The 19,507-nt window shown below is 43.7% G+C and overlaps 2 protein-coding genes across 2 annotated transcripts; both read left to right on the top strand.

The window, feature by feature from the left end:
- The first annotated feature begins 832 nt into the window (after positions 1-832).
- LOC306922560 (P2X purinoceptor 3-like) lies at positions 833-14,176 on the top strand. Its single transcript, XM_079500246.1, has 12 exons — positions 833-1,256; positions 2,227-2,362; positions 2,944-3,015; positions 4,026-4,095; positions 9,467-9,560; positions 10,139-10,216; positions 10,400-10,541; positions 12,055-12,191; positions 13,026-13,119; positions 13,260-13,325; positions 13,519-13,596; positions 13,886-14,176. Exons 1-12 carry the CDS (start codon positions 1,072-1,074, stop codon positions 14,000-14,002), a joined length of 1,269 nt encoding a protein of 422 aa, XP_079356372.1. The 5' UTR covers positions 833-1,071; the 3' UTR covers positions 14,003-14,176.
- Positions 14,177-18,540: 4,364 nt separating this feature from the next.
- Positions 18,541-19,260, top strand: LOC306921173 (octanoyl-[acyl-carrier-protein]:protein N-octanoyltransferase LIPT2, mitochondrial-like; the record flags this gene model as incomplete). Its single annotated transcript, XM_079498285.1, has 1 exon — positions 18,541-19,260. The coding sequence occupies one exon, from the start codon at positions 18,541-18,543 to the stop codon at positions 19,258-19,260; it is 720 nt and encodes a 239-aa protein (XP_079354411.1).
- Positions 19,261-19,507: the final 247 nt, after the last annotated feature.

Genomic DNA, 19,507 nt, shown 5'->3' with positions numbered 1-19,507 from the left:
TCTACTAACCATAACAGACTATGGCGTCTGTGTGTGTGTGTGTGTGTGTGTGTGTGTGTGTGTGTGTGTGTGTGTGTGTGTGTGTGTGTGTGTGTGTGTGATCAGTTCTCTCTCCAACCCGGTTTTTCATTTCCCCACTTAGCCACAGAGAGAGAGAGAGAGAGGGGGGGGGGGGGGGGGAGGGGGGACAGAGAGAGAGAGATAGAGGGGAAAGATATATCAGAAATGCATCATTGTCTAATGTACAGATGACTTGACCCAGAGCTCTCTATGTCACCATTTCCTCACTTTCATCCAATCACAGTCCATCATTGTCGATGACTTCATGTCATACAGTAAGTGACCATTCCAGGGCCCTATACTCACATACTGTACCCTCCAGTTCACTTGTTAGGATGGAACCCTCATTGCATTAGTGTGAAATTTCACCCCCTTAGATATTGCTTGTGTGCATGTGTGTGTGTGCATGTGCGTGTGTGCGTGCGTGCTGCGTGCATGTGTGTGTGAGAGAGCATGAGTGCGTGAGAGTATATGAGTGCAGCGTGCATGTGTCGGCTTATGGGTAATTTATGAGTGCTTATGTGCACGTGTGTGTGTGTGTTTGAAGAATAATTCATCATGTAAGAAAAGAAAAAAAACCTGCAAAGAGTGAGAGTGAAAGAAAGAAACAGAGAGAGACCAATTGACAGATATGGGGGGGGGGGGGGGGTGTATAGGAAGGGAGGGGGAGGGAGGAAGGGCAAAACTGGGAGATAAGAGATATGATGGTACGATAATAAGAAGGAGTTGAGAGGAGGTTGTTCGCTTGCAAGAGGCTGAACTTCAACATCATCAGCTGGAGGCACAAGTCCTGAGAAGAAGCGATGCATACAGCCTCTCTTTTTTTTAATGCGTGTATAGGAACTCTGGGACATTTGAAAGCTGCTGCCTTCTGAGGAAAAATAAGGAATATTGAATGTTTTGGAACACTGGTATTATTTATTTTATAGAAAATAAAACAGCAGAAATGCACATTACGCCGAAGGTTTTCATAGGCGTCCAGATAATTTGGGGGAAATAGCTAAAGAAATTATGAAGAGGCCGGAAAACAAGGATTCTTCAAGAGGATTTCTCAAACGCACACTGCTTGCTATTATGTGGTCGTTCATCACAAACTTCTTCACTTATGAGACCACCAAGTCCGTGGTGGTGAAGAGTTGGACCATCGGCATCATTAACCGCGTCGTTCAACTGCTCATCATCACCTACTTTATCGGGTCAGTAGCTGCTTCCTCCTCCAAAAGGCATGTTTTTAACAGAATTATTACAAAACTAAGTAAAGTTCTGTATAGCCTACTTGAAGTCAGTCATACTGTAATAATAATCAGGGCTCGACTTACTGGGGGGAGTATAGATCTGTTTTTGATATACCTCCTCTGGGCATTCATGGTCATTCACTGCAGTGGAGGTATATTTTATCCCTGTTTAAACCCTGACAGGCTGAATTAAATACATGAATTTCCTTGATCTATACATTATATAATATCAGTGTATTAATGTGTATAATAACAATTGTATTGTTTTATTCTTCGTCAGAATTTGTCAAAAAGCAAATCTAACTAAATCTAATAATGATACATTTTAATTTGTATAGTCCTTTATTTGTATCTAGACACATTCCATAATATGGAATATGGAATAAAAACAACAGGAACATAGTGTGGTGTAACAGTGATGGTATACATAGTATCCGTCTCATGAGGTATACTGGACCCTCTGGCACCATAGAATGCAGTCTGTTTACAATAACATATAGGCTACACTATACAGGAAGGTGAGTTTCAGCTTCACCCAGCTGATGACTGCTCAGGTGGTTGTGATGAGCACTCAGTGGGGAGCTGTTAGGGGTTAAATGTCTTGCTCAGGGACACTTCCATGTGGGCTGGAAGGCTGAACCGGTGACCTTCTGCATGATGATGGCATCGTGTCTGTATGTCAACTGTATGTAACAATGCTCTGCCTTAAAAGTTAAAAGGCACTTCATAACTGTCGGTTTTCCTATTACCAACCTGACTGCACTGGCAGTTTTTGTGTACTTTGTACAAGGTATTCCTGTACTTCTGATTATGTGGACATAAATACATATTTCAATGTGTGTGTGTGTGTGTGTGTGTGCGTGCGTGCGTGCGTGCGTGCGTGCGTGCGTGCGTGCGTGCGTGTGTGCGTGTGCATGTGTGTGCGTGCCAGGTGGGTGTTTCTCCACGAGAAGGCCTACCAGGTGAGGGACACTGCCATAGAGTCTTCAGTGATGACCAAGGTCAAAGGATTTGGAATCTACAACAATAGAGTCATGGATGTTGCAGACTACGTCACCCCTCAAGAGGTAGTTTGTGTGTGTGTGTGTGTGTGTGTGTGTGTGTGTGTGTGTGTGTGTGTGTGTGTGTACAGTATGTACAGTTGGGTGCCACCGATATTGTCCCTTATCATTTGACCCATTTAGGCCTGACCTCAACATTTTAAAAAATCCTTCTAAATCCTCCAGTTTTCTGAAATAAATATTTTCACGATTTTTCAAAAATAGCAGACCTACAAGCTCGTAGCACGCCACTCGGTGGCGCGATATGAGCTTGTAGATCTGCTATTTTTCAATAGCTAAATTATAACATAATGTTTAAAACACCAAAAGGGGTTCCCGCCCAAAATGGGTTAACTGTCCTTTTGCGCAGATCACGCAAACCTCAGCAAAAAGAAAAGGACAATATCGATGGCCTCCAACTGTATGTACAGTAATGTGCATACTTGCGGCCAGTGTGGTCAGATGGGTGGGCAGAAACGATTTTCAATCCCAGAAAGGGCTGGAAACCACTATGTTACAGGATGATTTCTCACATACAGCGGGATGGATGGATGTTGACATAAATATGTGGTGTTGGATTGGATTAATATGGATTATGTGTTCCACAGGGAGCCTCTGTTTTCTGCATCATCACCAAATTCATCACCACAGAAAACCAAGTACAAGGATACTGCCCTGAGGTACTCTCACAGTCCTAATACAAGTATTACTGTCACTGCCATAACTCCTACAACAAAAGGACATGACACACTGTAAGTGTCGGTGACGTGCACAAAGAGAGAGAGAGAGAGAGAGAGAAAAAAAAGAAAGTGGTTACCTTTCTGAGTTGATCCAACTCATTTCAGGTCTGTGTCTCGCATAACGCGTTGACACTCCAAAATGGAACGGAGCTCTGAGAGTCCACTTGATGGTTAGCTACAGCCGAACCCCGCTGTAAACGTTGATAATGCGCAATGTTTTAAAACAGTCCCTATAGAGGCCCGGACGGTTAGCTCAACCGTCTGGGCACCTAGGCTGCCAAGCCAGCCTGACGGCGTGCCGTGGGTTCGACTCCCGATCCCGACGGCCTTTGCCGCGTGTCACCCCCCATCTCTCTCCCCATTTCCTGTCAGTCTACTTTCAACCTATCAATAGAGGCAGAAAAAGCCTTAAAAAAAACAGTGACAAGAGCATAAGCCCCTTGAGTTGCAGCAACACGTTTTAGAGGGGGTCCCATGACGCTTGCAGTGAGGGACTGCACTGTCACTGCTGTCACTGCCAACAGCACAATATACTACTGGTTCTCAAATGTGGGTCCGTGAAGGGATTCCAGGGGGCGTCCCCGGGCAAAATTAGCATTGAAATCAGTTCGACCGCTTTAACCCAATATACGTATAGCCTATACGTCAGATATGTAGAAGTAGCAGATATATATATAGGCTACAAATTAACTCACAGCGTGACGCGATTCGACGTGTTGTAGCAGATCAAAGAAATTGAAAAAAGTGATATATTTTAGTGACATTTTAACAATACAAACCCCCATGTGAAAATGTTGTGTGCCTGTCTGTGGGAGCCACAGGCACAAAACCCACATTTTGTTTTGTTTTGTTTGTTTGTTTGTGTGTGTGTGTGTGCGTGCGTGCGTGCGTGCGTGCGTGCGTGCGTGCGTGCGTGCGTGCATGTACACTACACATTTTGTTTGAGACAGAGTGAGATGAAATTCAGGTGTACTCATGACAACAACTGCACCAAGTACCTGGACAAAGCGGGAGGATATGGTAAGATTCTTCTCTGCTCTCTTTCTTCCCTTTCCTCCCTCCTGTTCTCATGTTCTCTCCTCCTGTCTCTCAAAACATGATACAGCACCCCCAAATATATTTTTAAAACACTTGCCAATGTTATCTATAGCTTTATAGATAACACAACGTTCATATATATATTGTAGATATATATATATAGTTATACATAATTTTAAATAAACTAAAACGTTTACCTTAAAAGTGATTGTGATACCGATATATAGAAACTTAAATTGTACTATGTTAGTTCCAAACCGGAACACAATCCATCGATTGATCATTAAAAAATCACACCCGTGTGAACTGAGTGGTGTAAGGTCTTATATAGACTGATCAGCTGTGGTCTGACGTAATGTCTGACGTAATGAAATCACACCCGTGTGAACTGGGTGACCATAGCAACCGTGCTCATTTTTTGAGCACAGACAGACAGACTAACAAAGCCAGTTGTAGGAGTGGTTTACACCACTCAAAAATGATAATGCACACGGCCCACCCACTGACCACCCACTTGTGGCCAGTGGTCAGATGGGTATAGGCTGAAAACGCTTTCAAGATTTTCAAGTGGATGTGGGTCCTCCTGATGTGGCAGTTTTTGCACTGAACTAACGCGTGAGAAATACAAAGATGAGCGAAAGACTGTCTTAATAGATGATGTTTATTAACGTGACCACAGATGCTGGTTCCCCCAACCACACAGGCACGTATCCAAAAGCTTAATGTCAGAATACAGGAGGCACAGTTCATATAGCGTTAGTCCCGCCCACAAGGTGGACCCCGAGAGATGGGTCTCAGACAGGCCCCCGGAGACGGGAACACAGACAGAATAACAAGCTCACAGAGATGGAAGAACCATTTGCTTACAAGGAAGGGGGGTGGGGGGGGAACAGGTGAGAAGGGGGTTCCAAGTCACCAGAGCCAAAGTGTCAGACACACTGTGTTCTCACAGCAGGGATGAAAGCTTCAAAGTCAGGGTGTATAGACTAACTATCAATGTATGTAAATGACCTTTTGGTCAGATGGGAAATTCCTCGTCAAATCCCTCCTTTTGTTAATTAAACAACAACTTAATTTAACAATAATTGTGAATTTTCCATCAATATCAAAATAATACATCATAATATCACATTTGAAGAAAATACATAGTAAGTGAAATGGTTTAAGCAAAAGAATGACACAAAGCCCTAAGCATACAGCAATACCCATCATGATCTACACATCAAAGGGATCGTAGGCTGGATTTCCGGGTTCAATAATTTGGATCAGTTGGTACTGTACCAACTGGCCATGGATTAAATGACTTACACACTTTCTCATTAAAGGGACAATGCAACAGATAAAACAGAAAACAAAATCATATAACCAAATAAACCAAAAACCCTAAAAATGATACTAATACAGTACCCTGTTGAATTCATTTGACCTGTATTAGCACAGCAAAATATAACATAACAGATAAACAGAAAACAAAATCATATATTTCAAACAATATTTTCTTTCCAGATGAGAAACGATTTTCCCATGACGCAAACTGTCCAACACGCGTTAAGAGTCCACCGTCAAGTGATTCTCCCCACTTTTTTTTTTTTTTTTTCTTTTTTTTAATTGGGCCGTCTGATAGGGGGAGGTGTATGTGTGTGTGTGTGTGTGTGTGTGTGTGTGTGTGTGTGTGTGTGTGTGTGTGTGTGTGTGTGTAGGACAGTCCTCCAGGGGGGGTGTGTGTGTGTGTGTGTGTGTGTGTGTGTGTGTGTGCAATGGGTGCATAACCTGGACTGGCGATTGTATTCTTGTCTGGAAGCGCTGTCCCTCATCGGCCCCAGTTATCCTGTCCACCAGTCCCTGCCAGCCGGTGCCCATAATCCTCTTCGTCCCTTCGGTCTCTGCTGGCTCCCTCTGATGAATGGTAGGCTTGATCGTCATAATAGCCTGGCTCTGATGAATGGTAGGCTTGATCGTCATAATAGCCTGGCTCTGATGAATGGTAGGCTTGATCGTCATAATAGCCTCTACTGTCGTCATATGGTGTCTCCTGCTGTCGTTCTTCTTTGTCTGTTGACAGCGTAGTGACAGCACTAATCATGGCAAGTTGGAGGGCTTCGGTCTTTTCTTGATCCTGTTTCTTCTCTTTTTCGTTCATGTCGTTTTCGACTTCCTCTGCATGAGTTGCGTGCCTGAGGATGTCGGCCGGATCAGCTGTTCTGTAGCCAATGAGAGATTGTTTCACACGCTTAGAGAGTTTTTCATGCATGTTGCTTATTAGCTGACTGACCAGGAAGGCTTTGGCAAATGGGTCGTTCGGATCTTTTCCCCCTCCGTGGGTGAGTATGGCTTCCTCCAGGCGGTGGTGGAACTGACTGACCGTTTCATCTCTGCCCTGCTTACAGTTGTGCACTTCAGTCAGATTTAATATCGTTGGGAAGAGTGTCATAATCTTCTCACAAACTGTATCCACAGCAGTGATGTATCTGTAATTGTTCTCAAATTGTACATGGACGGGCCTCTCATCTTGATATGTTTGGGCAACATCTAGGACTGCTTGCATTTCGGAAGGTTCCATGTTCTTGGCACAGATGTCAAGTACCTCTTTCATGGTAGGTCTGTATGTACGACAAAAAGCCTGTAGTTCTTGAGTCCAGCGGCGTCCTCCCACTTCATTGGGCTTCTTTAGTGTAGCGGCATATTGGGATATGTCGTCTGGGGACCATAAGCGTTGTACCATCATTACGTCGCCGTACGGGTTGGCTACTTCTACCATTGGACATTGCATGTCAGCTGCCTGTATTATGTTGTCTTCCTCTTCATCCATCCATGGGTCAGAATAAAGTTCATTTGAGGTGGGCGTGTTGCCTGGCAGATGATAAAACCGTGGCGCCCCCTGTGCACGTGTTACTGCCCCAGGCCTTCTTCTTCCCTGCCCATATGACAGTGTGTTGTCCTGGGTGATGGCGATATTCTTGTGACGAGCCGCTGTCTCCCCGTTGTGAATAGGGGTGGACCGATATACTGGTGGGGGCAAGGTCTTCTGTCTTGTCGATGCGGGAACTGGAGTTGTTGGCTGTGCTGTGTTTGTATTGTTACCGTTGCCCAGCTCTGGGTTAGAAATGTCAGTGTAGGATGGACGTTGGTTATTATTGGTGTCATTGGCTTGAGTGGAGTTCATGTTGCCTTCTTTGCGTTGAACTTCTTCCAATAGGGTGAGCATAGCAGACACCAGGGATGGCGTCGGAGCGGAGGGGGGCTGTGGGTTTCCCAGAGAGGAGGGTTGAATGTTCTGGGGGGGGGTGGGGTGCGAGCTTGCAGTGAGATCAGAAGGTGTGAGGAGAGCAGTCTGTAGACAGGGGGGTTGACTGCTCTGTGGGGGTTGCGGGCTTGTGGTGAGATCAGAAGGTGTGAGGAGAGCAGTGACGTTTCGGCTGGTAGACGTCGGGGGTTGACTGGCTGGCATAGGAGGGCAGTCGAGGCCGATTTGGGATGGCGCCTGCAGAGAAGGATAAAAAATAGAATTCTGCGAATATTTGGGCCCTGAAGCGATATATGGAGGAGGAGCCTGTGGTTGGCTCTCCTCCTCCATTAAAGAATCTATGTCTGGCAGTTCTTTCATATGACTCTCCCGTTGTCTGTACTGTGCTTCCTCCATCCACATTGAAAATACTTTTTTGTTCAGGTCACATTTGTCAAGTTTGGATGTTTTTACTGTCTTTTTCTGTCTCATTTTCTTCTCAGCTTTTTTTAGTAGTTTATCTAATTCAAGCAATTTTCCCACACTTAAAGAGCCTTGCTCCGGAAACCCCATTTGTTTCCACTCATCAAGACAGTCTAACGCTCCTAGGCCATATTTCGCAACCATATCGCGCATTAGAGAAGACCACCTTTCTCTGTCCTCTGGGAGTGCGACTGCACTTTTTTTATTACCCATATTTAATTACTGCTATGTACTTTTTCAATAGTTTATCACAATCACTGAGACAGTAAAATGCTCCTAGACTATTTACTAGTATTTTCCCACCATGTTAATCTGTCACCTGTCCCTGTTCTCTGGGACCGGCACACTTTTCTCTCAGTACACAGCAATGTGGACTGTCTAGTCTTAAGTAACACGGTGTCTTTTTGTTACAATTTTGACTGCAATGTAACACGGTATCGTTATGCTACTATGTGAGGACAAAATGTCTTTATGTTGTTTTATACAACAAGGTATCTTATGTTTTCCCACAGAGTAACAAGGTGTCGTTGTGTTACAAACTTGACTTCATGCAACTATCTTTATGCTATTTTGTGAGGACAACAAATGTCTTTATGTTGTTTTATACAACAAGGTATCTTTGTTGTTTCCACAGATTAACAAGGTGTCGTTGTTTTTCAAAACATGCAACTATCTTTGTGCTATTCTGTGAGGACAGCAAAATGTCTTTATGCTGCTTGTGCAACAAGATATCTTTTGCTGTTTCCACAGTGTAACAAGGTGTCGTTGTGTTATTTAATGCAAGGTCGTTTTCTGTCCACTAGGCTAGATTTACACAATAGATAGGCTGGCAAAATATGGTCTTAGAATTTAGCATACTTAATTAAACCCTTTAAAAATGTAGCACTTCAATTGTCAGGAATATGTTTGGAAATTGGAAATTTCTCACCGTTTCAGTGTAGCCAACTAGCCACGGGTTTTTTTAAATCCAGGCGCTGAACTCCGTAGATCGCAGCCGCGGATTTCCTGTTGATCTCTGTCCTTTTTGAGCGTTGATGTGATGGACAATCGTGGCTTGATCTCCCGGAGCTCAGACATCGCTGGATCCCACTTCTAGACACCAAATTGATGTGGCAGTTTTTGCACTGAACTAACGCGTGAGAAATACAAAGATGAGCGAAAGACTGTCTTAATAGATGATGTTTATTAACGTGACCACAGATGCTGGTTCCCCCAACCACACAGGCACGTATCCAAAAGCTTAATGTCAGAATACAGGAGGCAAAGTTCATATAGCGTTAGTCCCGCCCACAAGGTGGACCCCGAGAGATGGGTCTCAGACAGGCCCCCGGAGACGGGAACACAGACAGAATAACAAGCTCACAGAGATGGAAGAACCATTTGCTTACAAGGAAGGGGGGTGGGGGGGGAACAGGTGAGAAGGGGGTTCCAAGTCACCAGAGCCAAAGTGTCAGACACACTGTGTTCTCACAGCAGGGATGAAAGCTTCAAAGTCAGGGTGTATAGACTAACTATCAATGTATGTAAATGACCTTTTGGTCAGATGGGAAATTCCTCGTCACTCCTTATCCAGAAAAGGCTGGAAACCAGCTGTGTTACAGGTTGATTTCTCAGTATTTTATTGCTCTTCCTTCTTCCTCTCGTCAGGTTTTGGGACAGGGAGGTGTGTTCGTTTTGATGACTCCATGAAAACGTGTGAGATGAGAGGCTGGTGCCCCGCTGAGATCGACTACATAAAGACGTGAGAAATCAAAGTGTGTGTGCGTGCGTGCGTGCGTGCGTGAGTGCGTGCGTGCGTGCGTGCGTGTGTGCGTGAGTGAGACAGAGAGACAGAGAGCATGAGAGAGAGAGAGAGACACAAACACATCACACAGCCACAATCAAGTTGCGATAAGTTGTTTTAAGCACTATGTAGTCACCTCATTTCAATACAGCATGAACATCTCATTTACTAGAAATCACAAGGAACTTTTATTGTATTGTATTTTTGCTTTGTTCTATTGTATTGCTGTATTCCCGCGGCCTGCTTGTAAAACTCCCTTGTAAAACGGCCATCTCAATGGGACTTACCTCATTATATATAGGAGGCATTATAATAAAATGAACTGAATAAATGTTGTAGTATACAAAAATATATATGATGCATGATTCGGTATTATGGCTGTGAATAAACAATGACAGTATTGACACTTGAGTATGATTATTTAAGAATCGGGCTATTGACCAGAGAATGAGTGCGCGCATTCTCTGGTCCAGCTGGGACTGAGACACACCTCTTGTAGTATATATCCGTTTGATCATGTATTCTCTCTTCCTCAGTGAACCTATGATGGAGGTGGAGAATTTCACCATCTTCATCAAGAACAGCATCCGCTTCCCACTCTTCAGTTTCACCAAGTAGGGATGATGATGACTCAATGATTTCAATGTATACAAAGATCTTTATTCAGCCTTTGTTAAGTGTGTGTGTGTGTGTGTGTGTGTGTGTGTGTGTGTGTGTGTGTGTGTGTGTGTGTGTGTGTGTGTGTGTGTGTGTGTGTGTGTGTGTGTGTGTGTGTGTGTGTACGTGCGCACGTGCAGAGGGAACTTCCTGCCCACCATCACAGACAGCTACATCAAGTCATGTAACTATGACCATGAGAACAACACCTACTGTCCTATCTTCAAAGTGGGAGATGTGGTCCGCTACGCAGAGCAGAACTTCACCAAACTGGCACTCAAGGTGGACACACACGCATGCACCCACCCACCCACATAAGCGATTACAACCCTGAAACACATACACCTCGAGGGTGGAAATGTACCAGAGTAAATTGTACACATTTGGTTCCTTTTGTACACTCTCAGAGTTACACACACATATGGTGCCACTTGTAACCCACTCAAGGACACTTTGAGACCCACTGGTGGTGTTTCCAGTGAGCCAACATGCACAATAGCAGCACCCTGGTCCCTGACTCTGTTTGACCAGAATAGAACAGAGCCTTCATTAGTATCATCGGTAACACCTGTGAAGGAAGTAGGGAAGGGGCCCAAGTTCTTTCCAAAATGGTGTGTGCGCATAGAGCCAAGGGGCCAGTGAGGCTATTCAACGTTGAAGCTCTCCTCCCTAGTGGTAGGAGGAGGGACTACAGGCGGACCCGTGGATTCATGACCGGGAAACCCCGTGCAGCTGGGCTTTAACATTGAGCGCTCGGTTGCACTTCCGCATTTGACCACCAAAATTTGGTGGTCAAATGCGGAAGTAGACGTTCTGAGACGGTACTTCCGGCAGTCTTCCGGGTGCTTCAAAACGCCACTGAGCAACTTCCACTGACATGAATAGCTGGGGGGGCGGAGCTTCGCGCCAGTTCAGTCTCTATCCTTTTATTAGTACAGCGGATTACCAAAAAATTGTGCACTTTTTCAAAAAAGCATGAAACTTTTACCATAGTTAGATGATACCATGAGGTGTATTTTCAGATGTGGAGTCAAGTCAGATTTGACCCCTGAGGCCCGGTAGAGCATAATATGTGACCAATACCCATAACATCCTATATAAGGCAAAAAAGTCCAAATTTCATCATTCTTTAAGTAGCATGTGACATATGAAACTAGGGTGATTTCATGATGCTGAATCCATTCCAAGCATTAGTTTTGCAAAAAAACACTCATTGGGCTAAAAACGGCCAATGCCGTCATCACAAATTGATGATGCCAGCACATTTGGGCAAGTGGGCATGGCCGTTTTAAGCCCAATGAGTGTTTTTTTGCAAAACTAATGCTTGGAATGGATTCAGAATCATGCAAACACCCTAGTTTCATATGTCACATGCTACTTAAAGAATGATGAAATTTGGACTTTTTTGCCTTATATAGGATGTTATGGGTATTGGTCACATATTATGCTCTACCGGGCCTCAGGGGTCAAATCTGACTTGACTCCACATCTGAAAATACACCTCATGATATCATCTAACTATGGTAGAAGTTTCATGCTTTTTTGAAAAAGTGCACAATACCTCTTGTATTGGGGTATAAGCCGCTGTACTATATATACACTCTATGGCATAGAGCCCATTCAACTCAGTTGAGGGTTAAGTATTTCACTCAGGGACACCTCGACTTTGGGAGGCTTGAACCTGAGACCTTTTGTTTCTCAGGCAGCCTCTCTACCATTCAGCTATGGCTGCCCCTATTCTGCCCCTATTCTGTGTCATTCTGTGCCATTCTGTGTCATTCCGTGTCACTCCCAGGGAGGAGTGATAGGGATAAAGATCTCGTGGATGTGCGACCTGGATAGAGATGAGAATGAGTGTAGCCCGTCCTACTCTTTCACCCGGCTGGACGCCATGTCACAGAAGAATGCCGTCTCTCCTGGCTACAATTTCAGGTATTCATTTGTTTGACAGTAAATTGGGCCCTAAAATGTGTCACTGGCCCACTGTCATGAACCTTTGATAAGTAGTTCATGAAAACGTACTATTATGCTATAAAAATCACACTTGTGGAAGTGAGGGGCACACTTATCATCATACATCATCATACATCACATTCCGTGCTCGGCCAATCAACCGACGGTGGACAACGTAAACCTATACATCTGGATGCTGGTGCATCGTTGCTCTGATCCACAGCAAACCTGGCACAAACACTGTCTGGGGGTTTGCCATCAGAATAACCATGCATACCAGGGGCCACGTCTGGCCCACAGGGGCTCAATCAGGGCCCTCTGGGTGCCACAGTCACCCAATCCACACCCAATAGTGACACGGTGACACCAGAGGCCATGCATGTTTTTTAACCCCCCTGAGGGTTCCCAAGGGCCACAGGCACACCATTGCTACAATCCACACCACACTGGGCACAAACACTGTTCAAGGAACTTGCTTGAGAATAGTCACACAAAACCTAAATTGCACACATATGGGGCACTACAGCAGGGTTTAACACCTGGCCTCTGTGACAATTGCTCTGATCAGTACAATATGAGTCATGGGTTTAAAACACTAGCGTCCCTGACTCCCTACTATTCTAGGCATTTCATAAACAATTTGCAAAGATAGAACATTCTGCTAAAAATAGCAGACTTACAAGCTCACAGCTCTACACCTGGGCTGGCCAGGTTTCATAAAGTATTAACCATTATTAGATAATTCATAAAAGTAAACATATATTGTTCGTCTTCACACTGTGTAATGAGTGCTTTGGTTTCCTCTGCACATAGGTTTGCTAAATACTATAAGATGGACAATGGGACTGACTATCGTACACTGGTCAAAGCCTATGCTATCAGGTTTGATGTACTAGTCTATGGAAATGTGAGTATGCCTAATTTATCATTTTAGTTCAACAACACTTTGTGTCTTCTGACATTTTTTCATCACAACATAGAGAGTTTAGTGTTTTGTTGTGCCAATGAGACTGAAGTTGTAACTACAGCTCTATTTGTTCTCTCCAGGCAGGGAAGTTCAACATGATTCCTACACTCATTAATATGGTGGCAGCTTTCACTTCAGTGGGAGTGGTGAGTCTTTACCTTTTTGTAAATGAATGGTACACCTAAAAGACCACAATCCTTTGGACAAATGTAAAAATATGATGCCGCCAGTGCTGCACTGACTGAATGTAATATATTGATGTCTTTATTTTGACAATCAATCAAAAGGAAAGTTTAGAAAGAGGACAGAATTCACTTGTCTTTATGTGATTGGTCCAAGGGTACGGTTCTGTGTGACATCATACTGCTGAACTTCCTGAAAGGAGCGGAGCAATACAAGGCCAAAAAGTTTGAAGAGGTAAAGTATCCAAGTGCAGCTCCTATATGCAAACTGCACATGATGCGTATTCACTTTAGTCTGCTGCATATAAATATTGTGTACAAATCCCTACCCCCTTCATGTATGATTATGGTACCCCCCCCCCCAGCTCTCTCTCTCTCTCTAGCTTTATTGCCGTGAATGTAACAATTACAATAGTGCCAAAGCATCAAGTGCAGTAAAACTGGAAAAATAATATTGAACATACAAATCTAACTTGTATAATACAATATGCAGATACTGTCATAATGATCTCTCTCTATCTCAGGTATCAGACAAGGGGGTTGATTCCCCTACCAACAGGCTGTACCGCTCCCAGCTGTACAGACACGAGGAGAAGCAGTCCAGTGACTCAGGGGCCTTCTCTCTCGGCCAGTACAGTTAACTGACAGCTAGGGGCCCCAAGCTCATCATGCTGAATGTGTAGTAGCCAGGATGTGAGGACACTGAGGGAAGACCAGGGTAACCTACAGTAGGAGTAGAATGTGAGTTGGGTTTGTCGAACATACAGAACATGCATTTACTTTAATATATAGTGTAGAAAAGAGTCATCTAGTCAGCATCATCTAGTCAGCAACCCTCCCCCTTTTCTCATGGATGGGATCCACCCCCCTCACCTGCTCGTACTCATTGCCAATCACTGCTGTCCTCACTCAACTAATTGGTGGCCTGGTATATAATGCTGCCTGTTCCCTCAGTCCCTGTTTTGCAGCAGCAGCAGTAACAAACAGCTGAGAGCCCTCTGCTCTGGAGTCTCAGCAGGCCACGGTTATGCGTCACTGAATAAAAAAACACTTGTTAGGTAGGGATAGGTCGAGCCTGGCTCATGGACTATTCACATCAACATGGTGCATCGGCAAGAATGTGTAGACAAGGAGATATCCGTTTTAAGCCTTTATTTCCGTTGCACAGACATGCTGAGTTGAGCAAGGAGGTAGTGAGGCATCACGTTTATGGTTTTTTACTATGAAAGATAGAAACACATTATTATACAATCCAACAACATTTAATAAACAATATACACCAAGTGAATATTCTCTAAGGTTTGTGATCATTGCATTTCCCTGAAGTTCACAATAGGCCAAGCACATGTGCATTTGCATTACAAACATCTCTATACTATAAGCTTCAAGGCAAGCATGTAGCTGTAATAGTCATTATCTCCATCACAAACCCAATAAAGTACAACATATGCATTCATGCATTTAACTGAACTCACTTCAGTGACGCATAACCGTGGCCTGCTGAGACTCCAGAGCAGAGGGCTCTCAGCTGTTTGTTACTGCTGCTGCTGCATAACAGGGACTGAGGGAACAGGCAGCATTATATACCAGGCCACCAATTAGTTGAGTGAGGACAGCAGTGATTGGCAATGAGTACGAGCAGGTGAGGGGGGTGGATCCCATCCATGAGAAAAGGGGGAGGGTTGCTGACTAGATGATGCTGACTAGATGACTCTTTTCTACATATAGTGTATTGTATCATGTCTAGAAACAAAAAGGTTTCCATGGTAGAAACTATAGAACTGTTCACAACAGCTCCACAAAGCTGTGGAAATAACTAAGCAAATGTTGGTCTGGTGTACTGAAATACTGTCCCCCTGAAGGGATGGGAAACAAATATAGTTGTATATTTGCATGAGTCAGTGTATACATTTTTAGCATGTCTTGTAGGCCTGCTTGTTTTACAAAGGAACAACTTACCTGACTCAGGTTTTTGTGGCCGGAGTCAATGTTTAAATCAAGTTTTCTCTAAATAGGGAATATCATGTTTTTTCCAGGTTTAGAATGCAGAAATACATCTGTTGTTCTATGAAAAAGCAAAATCTTTATTTTCTGTCACCATCTAAATGTATAAATCATGGCTGGAGCTGTGAAATATCCTGCAAAGTATTTTTTCCATGGGAAAAGGCTCATACACGAGTCTGACAAAACAATAAAGTGAAACGCTCAACAACAAATGGCTTTAATGGCTTTGTTTTAGTTTATTTGTATATTATGTGTAGACCAGCTGTAGACTACACACAAAACAGATGTACCCCATGGCTATATACCGCTGGAAATGATACATCAAAGAGTAACAATGTGATCAGTTGAAACTGGCATTCTGGCAACTCCCCTTTGTACACTGATTTGACTAATTCTGCTAAGAAAGAAAGAAAGAAAGAAAGAAAGAAATTCTGCTAAGAAAGAAAGAAGACAGACAGACAGACAGACAGACAGACAGACAGACAGACAGGCAGACAGTTGTAGATGGAGGGAGGAAGCCATTTGAGTGATAACGGAAGAGAATGACAAAGAGAAGGATCATACATACTGGGTTACAGTATATATCTGTAATACAATAAGAAGAAACACATCATCTGATGTCTTCTCGTGTTGCTAATGGGCTCCAGGACTCCAAAATGATGTTACCGTATCAGTGGAGACTAAAGCAGTCCATATCTGAAGCAGATTCAATTATTCTGGGCTGTAGCAGTGTGCATACTACTAGGGCACACACAATGTGCAATCTACTCAGAGACATAGAACTTTCACAACTAAAGGGAAAAATGCAAGCTAATGCTCAGATTAACCCCTTAACCCTTAAGCCCTATTTTACTTGGTCAAAAACAGGGGAAAAGCCTATCGTATCTACGCTCAAGCTCAAATCTCCTGCAAAATGAAAATAAGCTATATTGACCATTTTTAACCACTTTTAAAATGGTAACTTATGACATGCCCAAAACGCGCTGATTGTGAGCTTGCTCCACAAGCTCAATGATTGTAGATCTGATATTTTCATATCTACAAGTTCATTGTGAGCTTGTAGATCTGATATTTTCAGGAAGGACTAAGCTTTGTGCCATTTTGTGCTGGTTGTAAAGGGCTCGCAGTCTATTTCTCTCTCTTTCTCTCTCACACACACACACACGCGCGCGTGTGCACACACACACACACACACACACACACACACACACACACACACACACACACACACACACACACACACACACACACACACACACACACACACACACACAGAGAAAGAGACTTTTAACAAACCAAGATAAAGCTCTTCCGCTTGCTGTGAAATCAGAGCTATAAAAAACACACAGAAACAAAGCCATTAACGGGTACCACTAAGTTGACCACTTATTAATTTTTTACTTGAAAAGAGGGTCTTGTCTTATTGCAATGTGTTCATGTTGTGGTTGTGTTCATGAGAGACCGTGTTGCTTTTCAGTGCATTTGTGAGTTTTAGCGTTTTAGGGAGGTGGGGGGATTCAACAGGCTCCAGGATTGATTTTCTGTTCTCATGTAAAGCTGATACTAAATGCACACTTTGTAAAGCTATTATCGTTAAACTCAATCAATCCTATTGTCCGAGAAGATGGCCCTATACCCATATTCCCTATATAACTGTACAACAAATAGTATTCAAATAACAGTTTTATCAGATTAAATTAACTAAAATTGAAACGTGTAGAAAATAGAACAATCATAAACATCCTACATTTGTTGCAGTGTTTATGTGGATATATACTGATTTCTTTTGAGTTTTTGACTAAAGTTCTTATCACACTGTGATAAGAGCTGTTAGGGTTTCTATTCCATGTGTTCCAGTATGATGGTGTAGATGGCTGGAACTATCGCAAAACTCCTTCCACACTGACCACATACAAATGGTTTAAATCCTGTGTGAGTTTTTATACAATTAGAATGAGAAAAAGACATTCCACACAGCAGGTCACAGTGAAAGGGTTTCTCCCCTGTGTGAATTCTCTGGTGTGTTTTTAAATTGCATGAGTGAAGCTTTTCTCACATTGATCACGGTGAGCGTAGAGGTCAGAGATGCTGGTGCAATTCTGACCACATCGTTCACAGTGGCATGGCTTCTCTCCTGTATGGATGAGCCTATGACCGTTGAGAGAATGTTTGGAAACAAAACTCTTCCCACATTGTTCACAACAGAAGGGCTTCTCTCCAGTGTGAATTCTCTGATTTCTTTTAAGTCTGGACATGTCAGGAAAGTTAGGGAAGTGATTGTAAATGTACAAGCTTTGAGCTTGTAAATTGTTTGACTGAGTAAAAGCCTTTCAGGTGATGGTAAAAGGTCCCATGCACAAGGCTGTGTTTTTGCCAATTGTTATGAGTAAAAGCCTTTTCACACAAGTCTCAGTGAAAGGGTTTCTCACCTGTGTGAATTATCTCATGTCTTTTTAAAGCTGAAAGGGTTTCTCACCTATGTGAATTATCTCATGTCTTTTTAAAGCTGATGTTTTACAGTCACTTTCTCTCCTGTGTGAATTATCTTGTGAGTTATAAAGTGAAATGCTGTCAAGTTGTTCCCACACTGCTCACAGTGGTATGCCTGCCTTTCTCCAGTGTGAATTCCTGGTGTACATTGTAGTGCAGTATTTTTCACACTGGTAGTAGGTAGCAGTGTTATTTTGGCTACATGCATCCCCAACTGATGACCTTCTAAATGTTAGCACATTTTTACAAATAGCAAATCATTCCAACATAAGTGTGTGTCCAGTAAGTCCAAGTGTAATTATTCTTTCTTCTGCAGTGCCCATATATGGCTATATACTGTATGGATATCTATGTCATAATATGGCACAATGACGTCCTCCACGGGTGCGGCCAAATATGGACATCATAATGTACAAGAATTGTATAAAAGGAACGGGAAACTTGCTCGCTCTCTTATTCACTCACTCACATTACATTCTATACATGTAAGATGCGCGAACGTGGGAAGCGAACGCAGCTCATAGATTAGATAACAATTAGAATACATTACGTACTGTGTGTGTGTGTGTGTGTGTGTGTGTGTGTGTGTGTGTGTGTGTGTGTGTGTGTGTGTGTGCTTGTGCGTGTGCGCGTGCGCGTGCTCACTGAATTCGCAATCACAACATTATAATGGTTTGTAACTGACATGCAGCAGAGTAGTAGAGCGGTACTGGAGGTGGTGAGTCTGGGTCTGAAATCCTACTCCAGTGCTCTCCGGGTCCAGCAGTCCTACATCGCACAGCACCTGGAGGGCAGAGGGAAGAACGTGATGCTGCTGTGCGAACATCCTCCGGTCTACACCATCGGTCAGAGACAGGCCTCTTACACTCCCAGTGAAGAGCGAAGGCTCAAACTCCTCGGTGCCGAGTTCGTTCACACCAACCGTGGCGGTAATATAACGTTCCACGGGCCGGGGCAGCTGGTGTGCTACCCCATTCTGGACCTGGCCTGCTTCCAGAACAGCGTCCGCTGGTACGTGGGCGCGCTGGAGAGGACGGGCATTCAACTGTGCAGGGAATTCGGCATTGAGTCCTCGACATCCCCCCCGCACGTCGGGGTCTGGGTGAGAGACAACAAGATATGTGCCATAGGTTGTGCTACACGGATGCACTCTGGTCATTACATCACGTCTCACGGCATGGCTCTGAACTGTAACACAGATATGACCTGGTTCAAACACATTGTGCCCTGTGGGATTGTTGGGAAAGGAGTGACGTCACTGACTGCCGAGCTGGGAAGGACTGTGACTACAGCTGAGAGCACCCCCTACCTGCTGGAGGCCTTCAGACAACAGTTTAACTGTCTGATAGTAGAGGGAGAGAAGGAACACGGTGACAACCAGCCGGACTTTGATTACCTAACATGACTCCCAGGCAAAAAACACTTTGTGTTTGAAATAGACACTTGTGCTTTCTAGGGTATGATTTGTGGCCCTAAAGATGAATACAAAGTTAATATCAACATCTTAATTCTGTCCAATACTTCGATAAAGAGGGGGGTGAAATCATGACAGGGTTACTGCTGTCAAAATATGACTCCCTATAGTCAAAAAACACTTTGTGTTCTTTCTTAGGTGTGATTTGGAGCCCTAAATGTGAATACAAAATTCATAT

Source organism: Electrona antarctica, assembly GCF_951216825.1.
Source record: "Electrona antarctica genome assembly, chromosome: 4".
Taxonomy (NCBI): domain Eukaryota; kingdom Metazoa; phylum Chordata; class Actinopteri; order Myctophiformes; family Myctophidae; genus Electrona; species Electrona antarctica.
This window is presented reverse-complemented; position numbering and strand designations above follow the sequence as displayed.

Excerpts from the sequence above, each read along its gene's own strand:
- LOC306922560 (XM_079500246.1), top strand. The coding sequence starts at position 1,072 with ATGAAGAGGCCGGAAAACAAGGATTCTTCAAGAGGATTTCTCAAACGC. Across the intron at positions 2,363-2,943 it reads ACTACGTCACCCCTCAAGAG|GGAGCCTCTGTTTTCTGCAT; the intron begins GTAGTTTGTGTG and ends TGTGTTCCACAG. Across the intron at positions 13,597-13,885 it reads AGGCCAAAAAGTTTGAAGAG|GTATCAGACAAGGGGGTTGA; the intron begins GTAAAGTATCCA and ends TCTCTATCTCAG.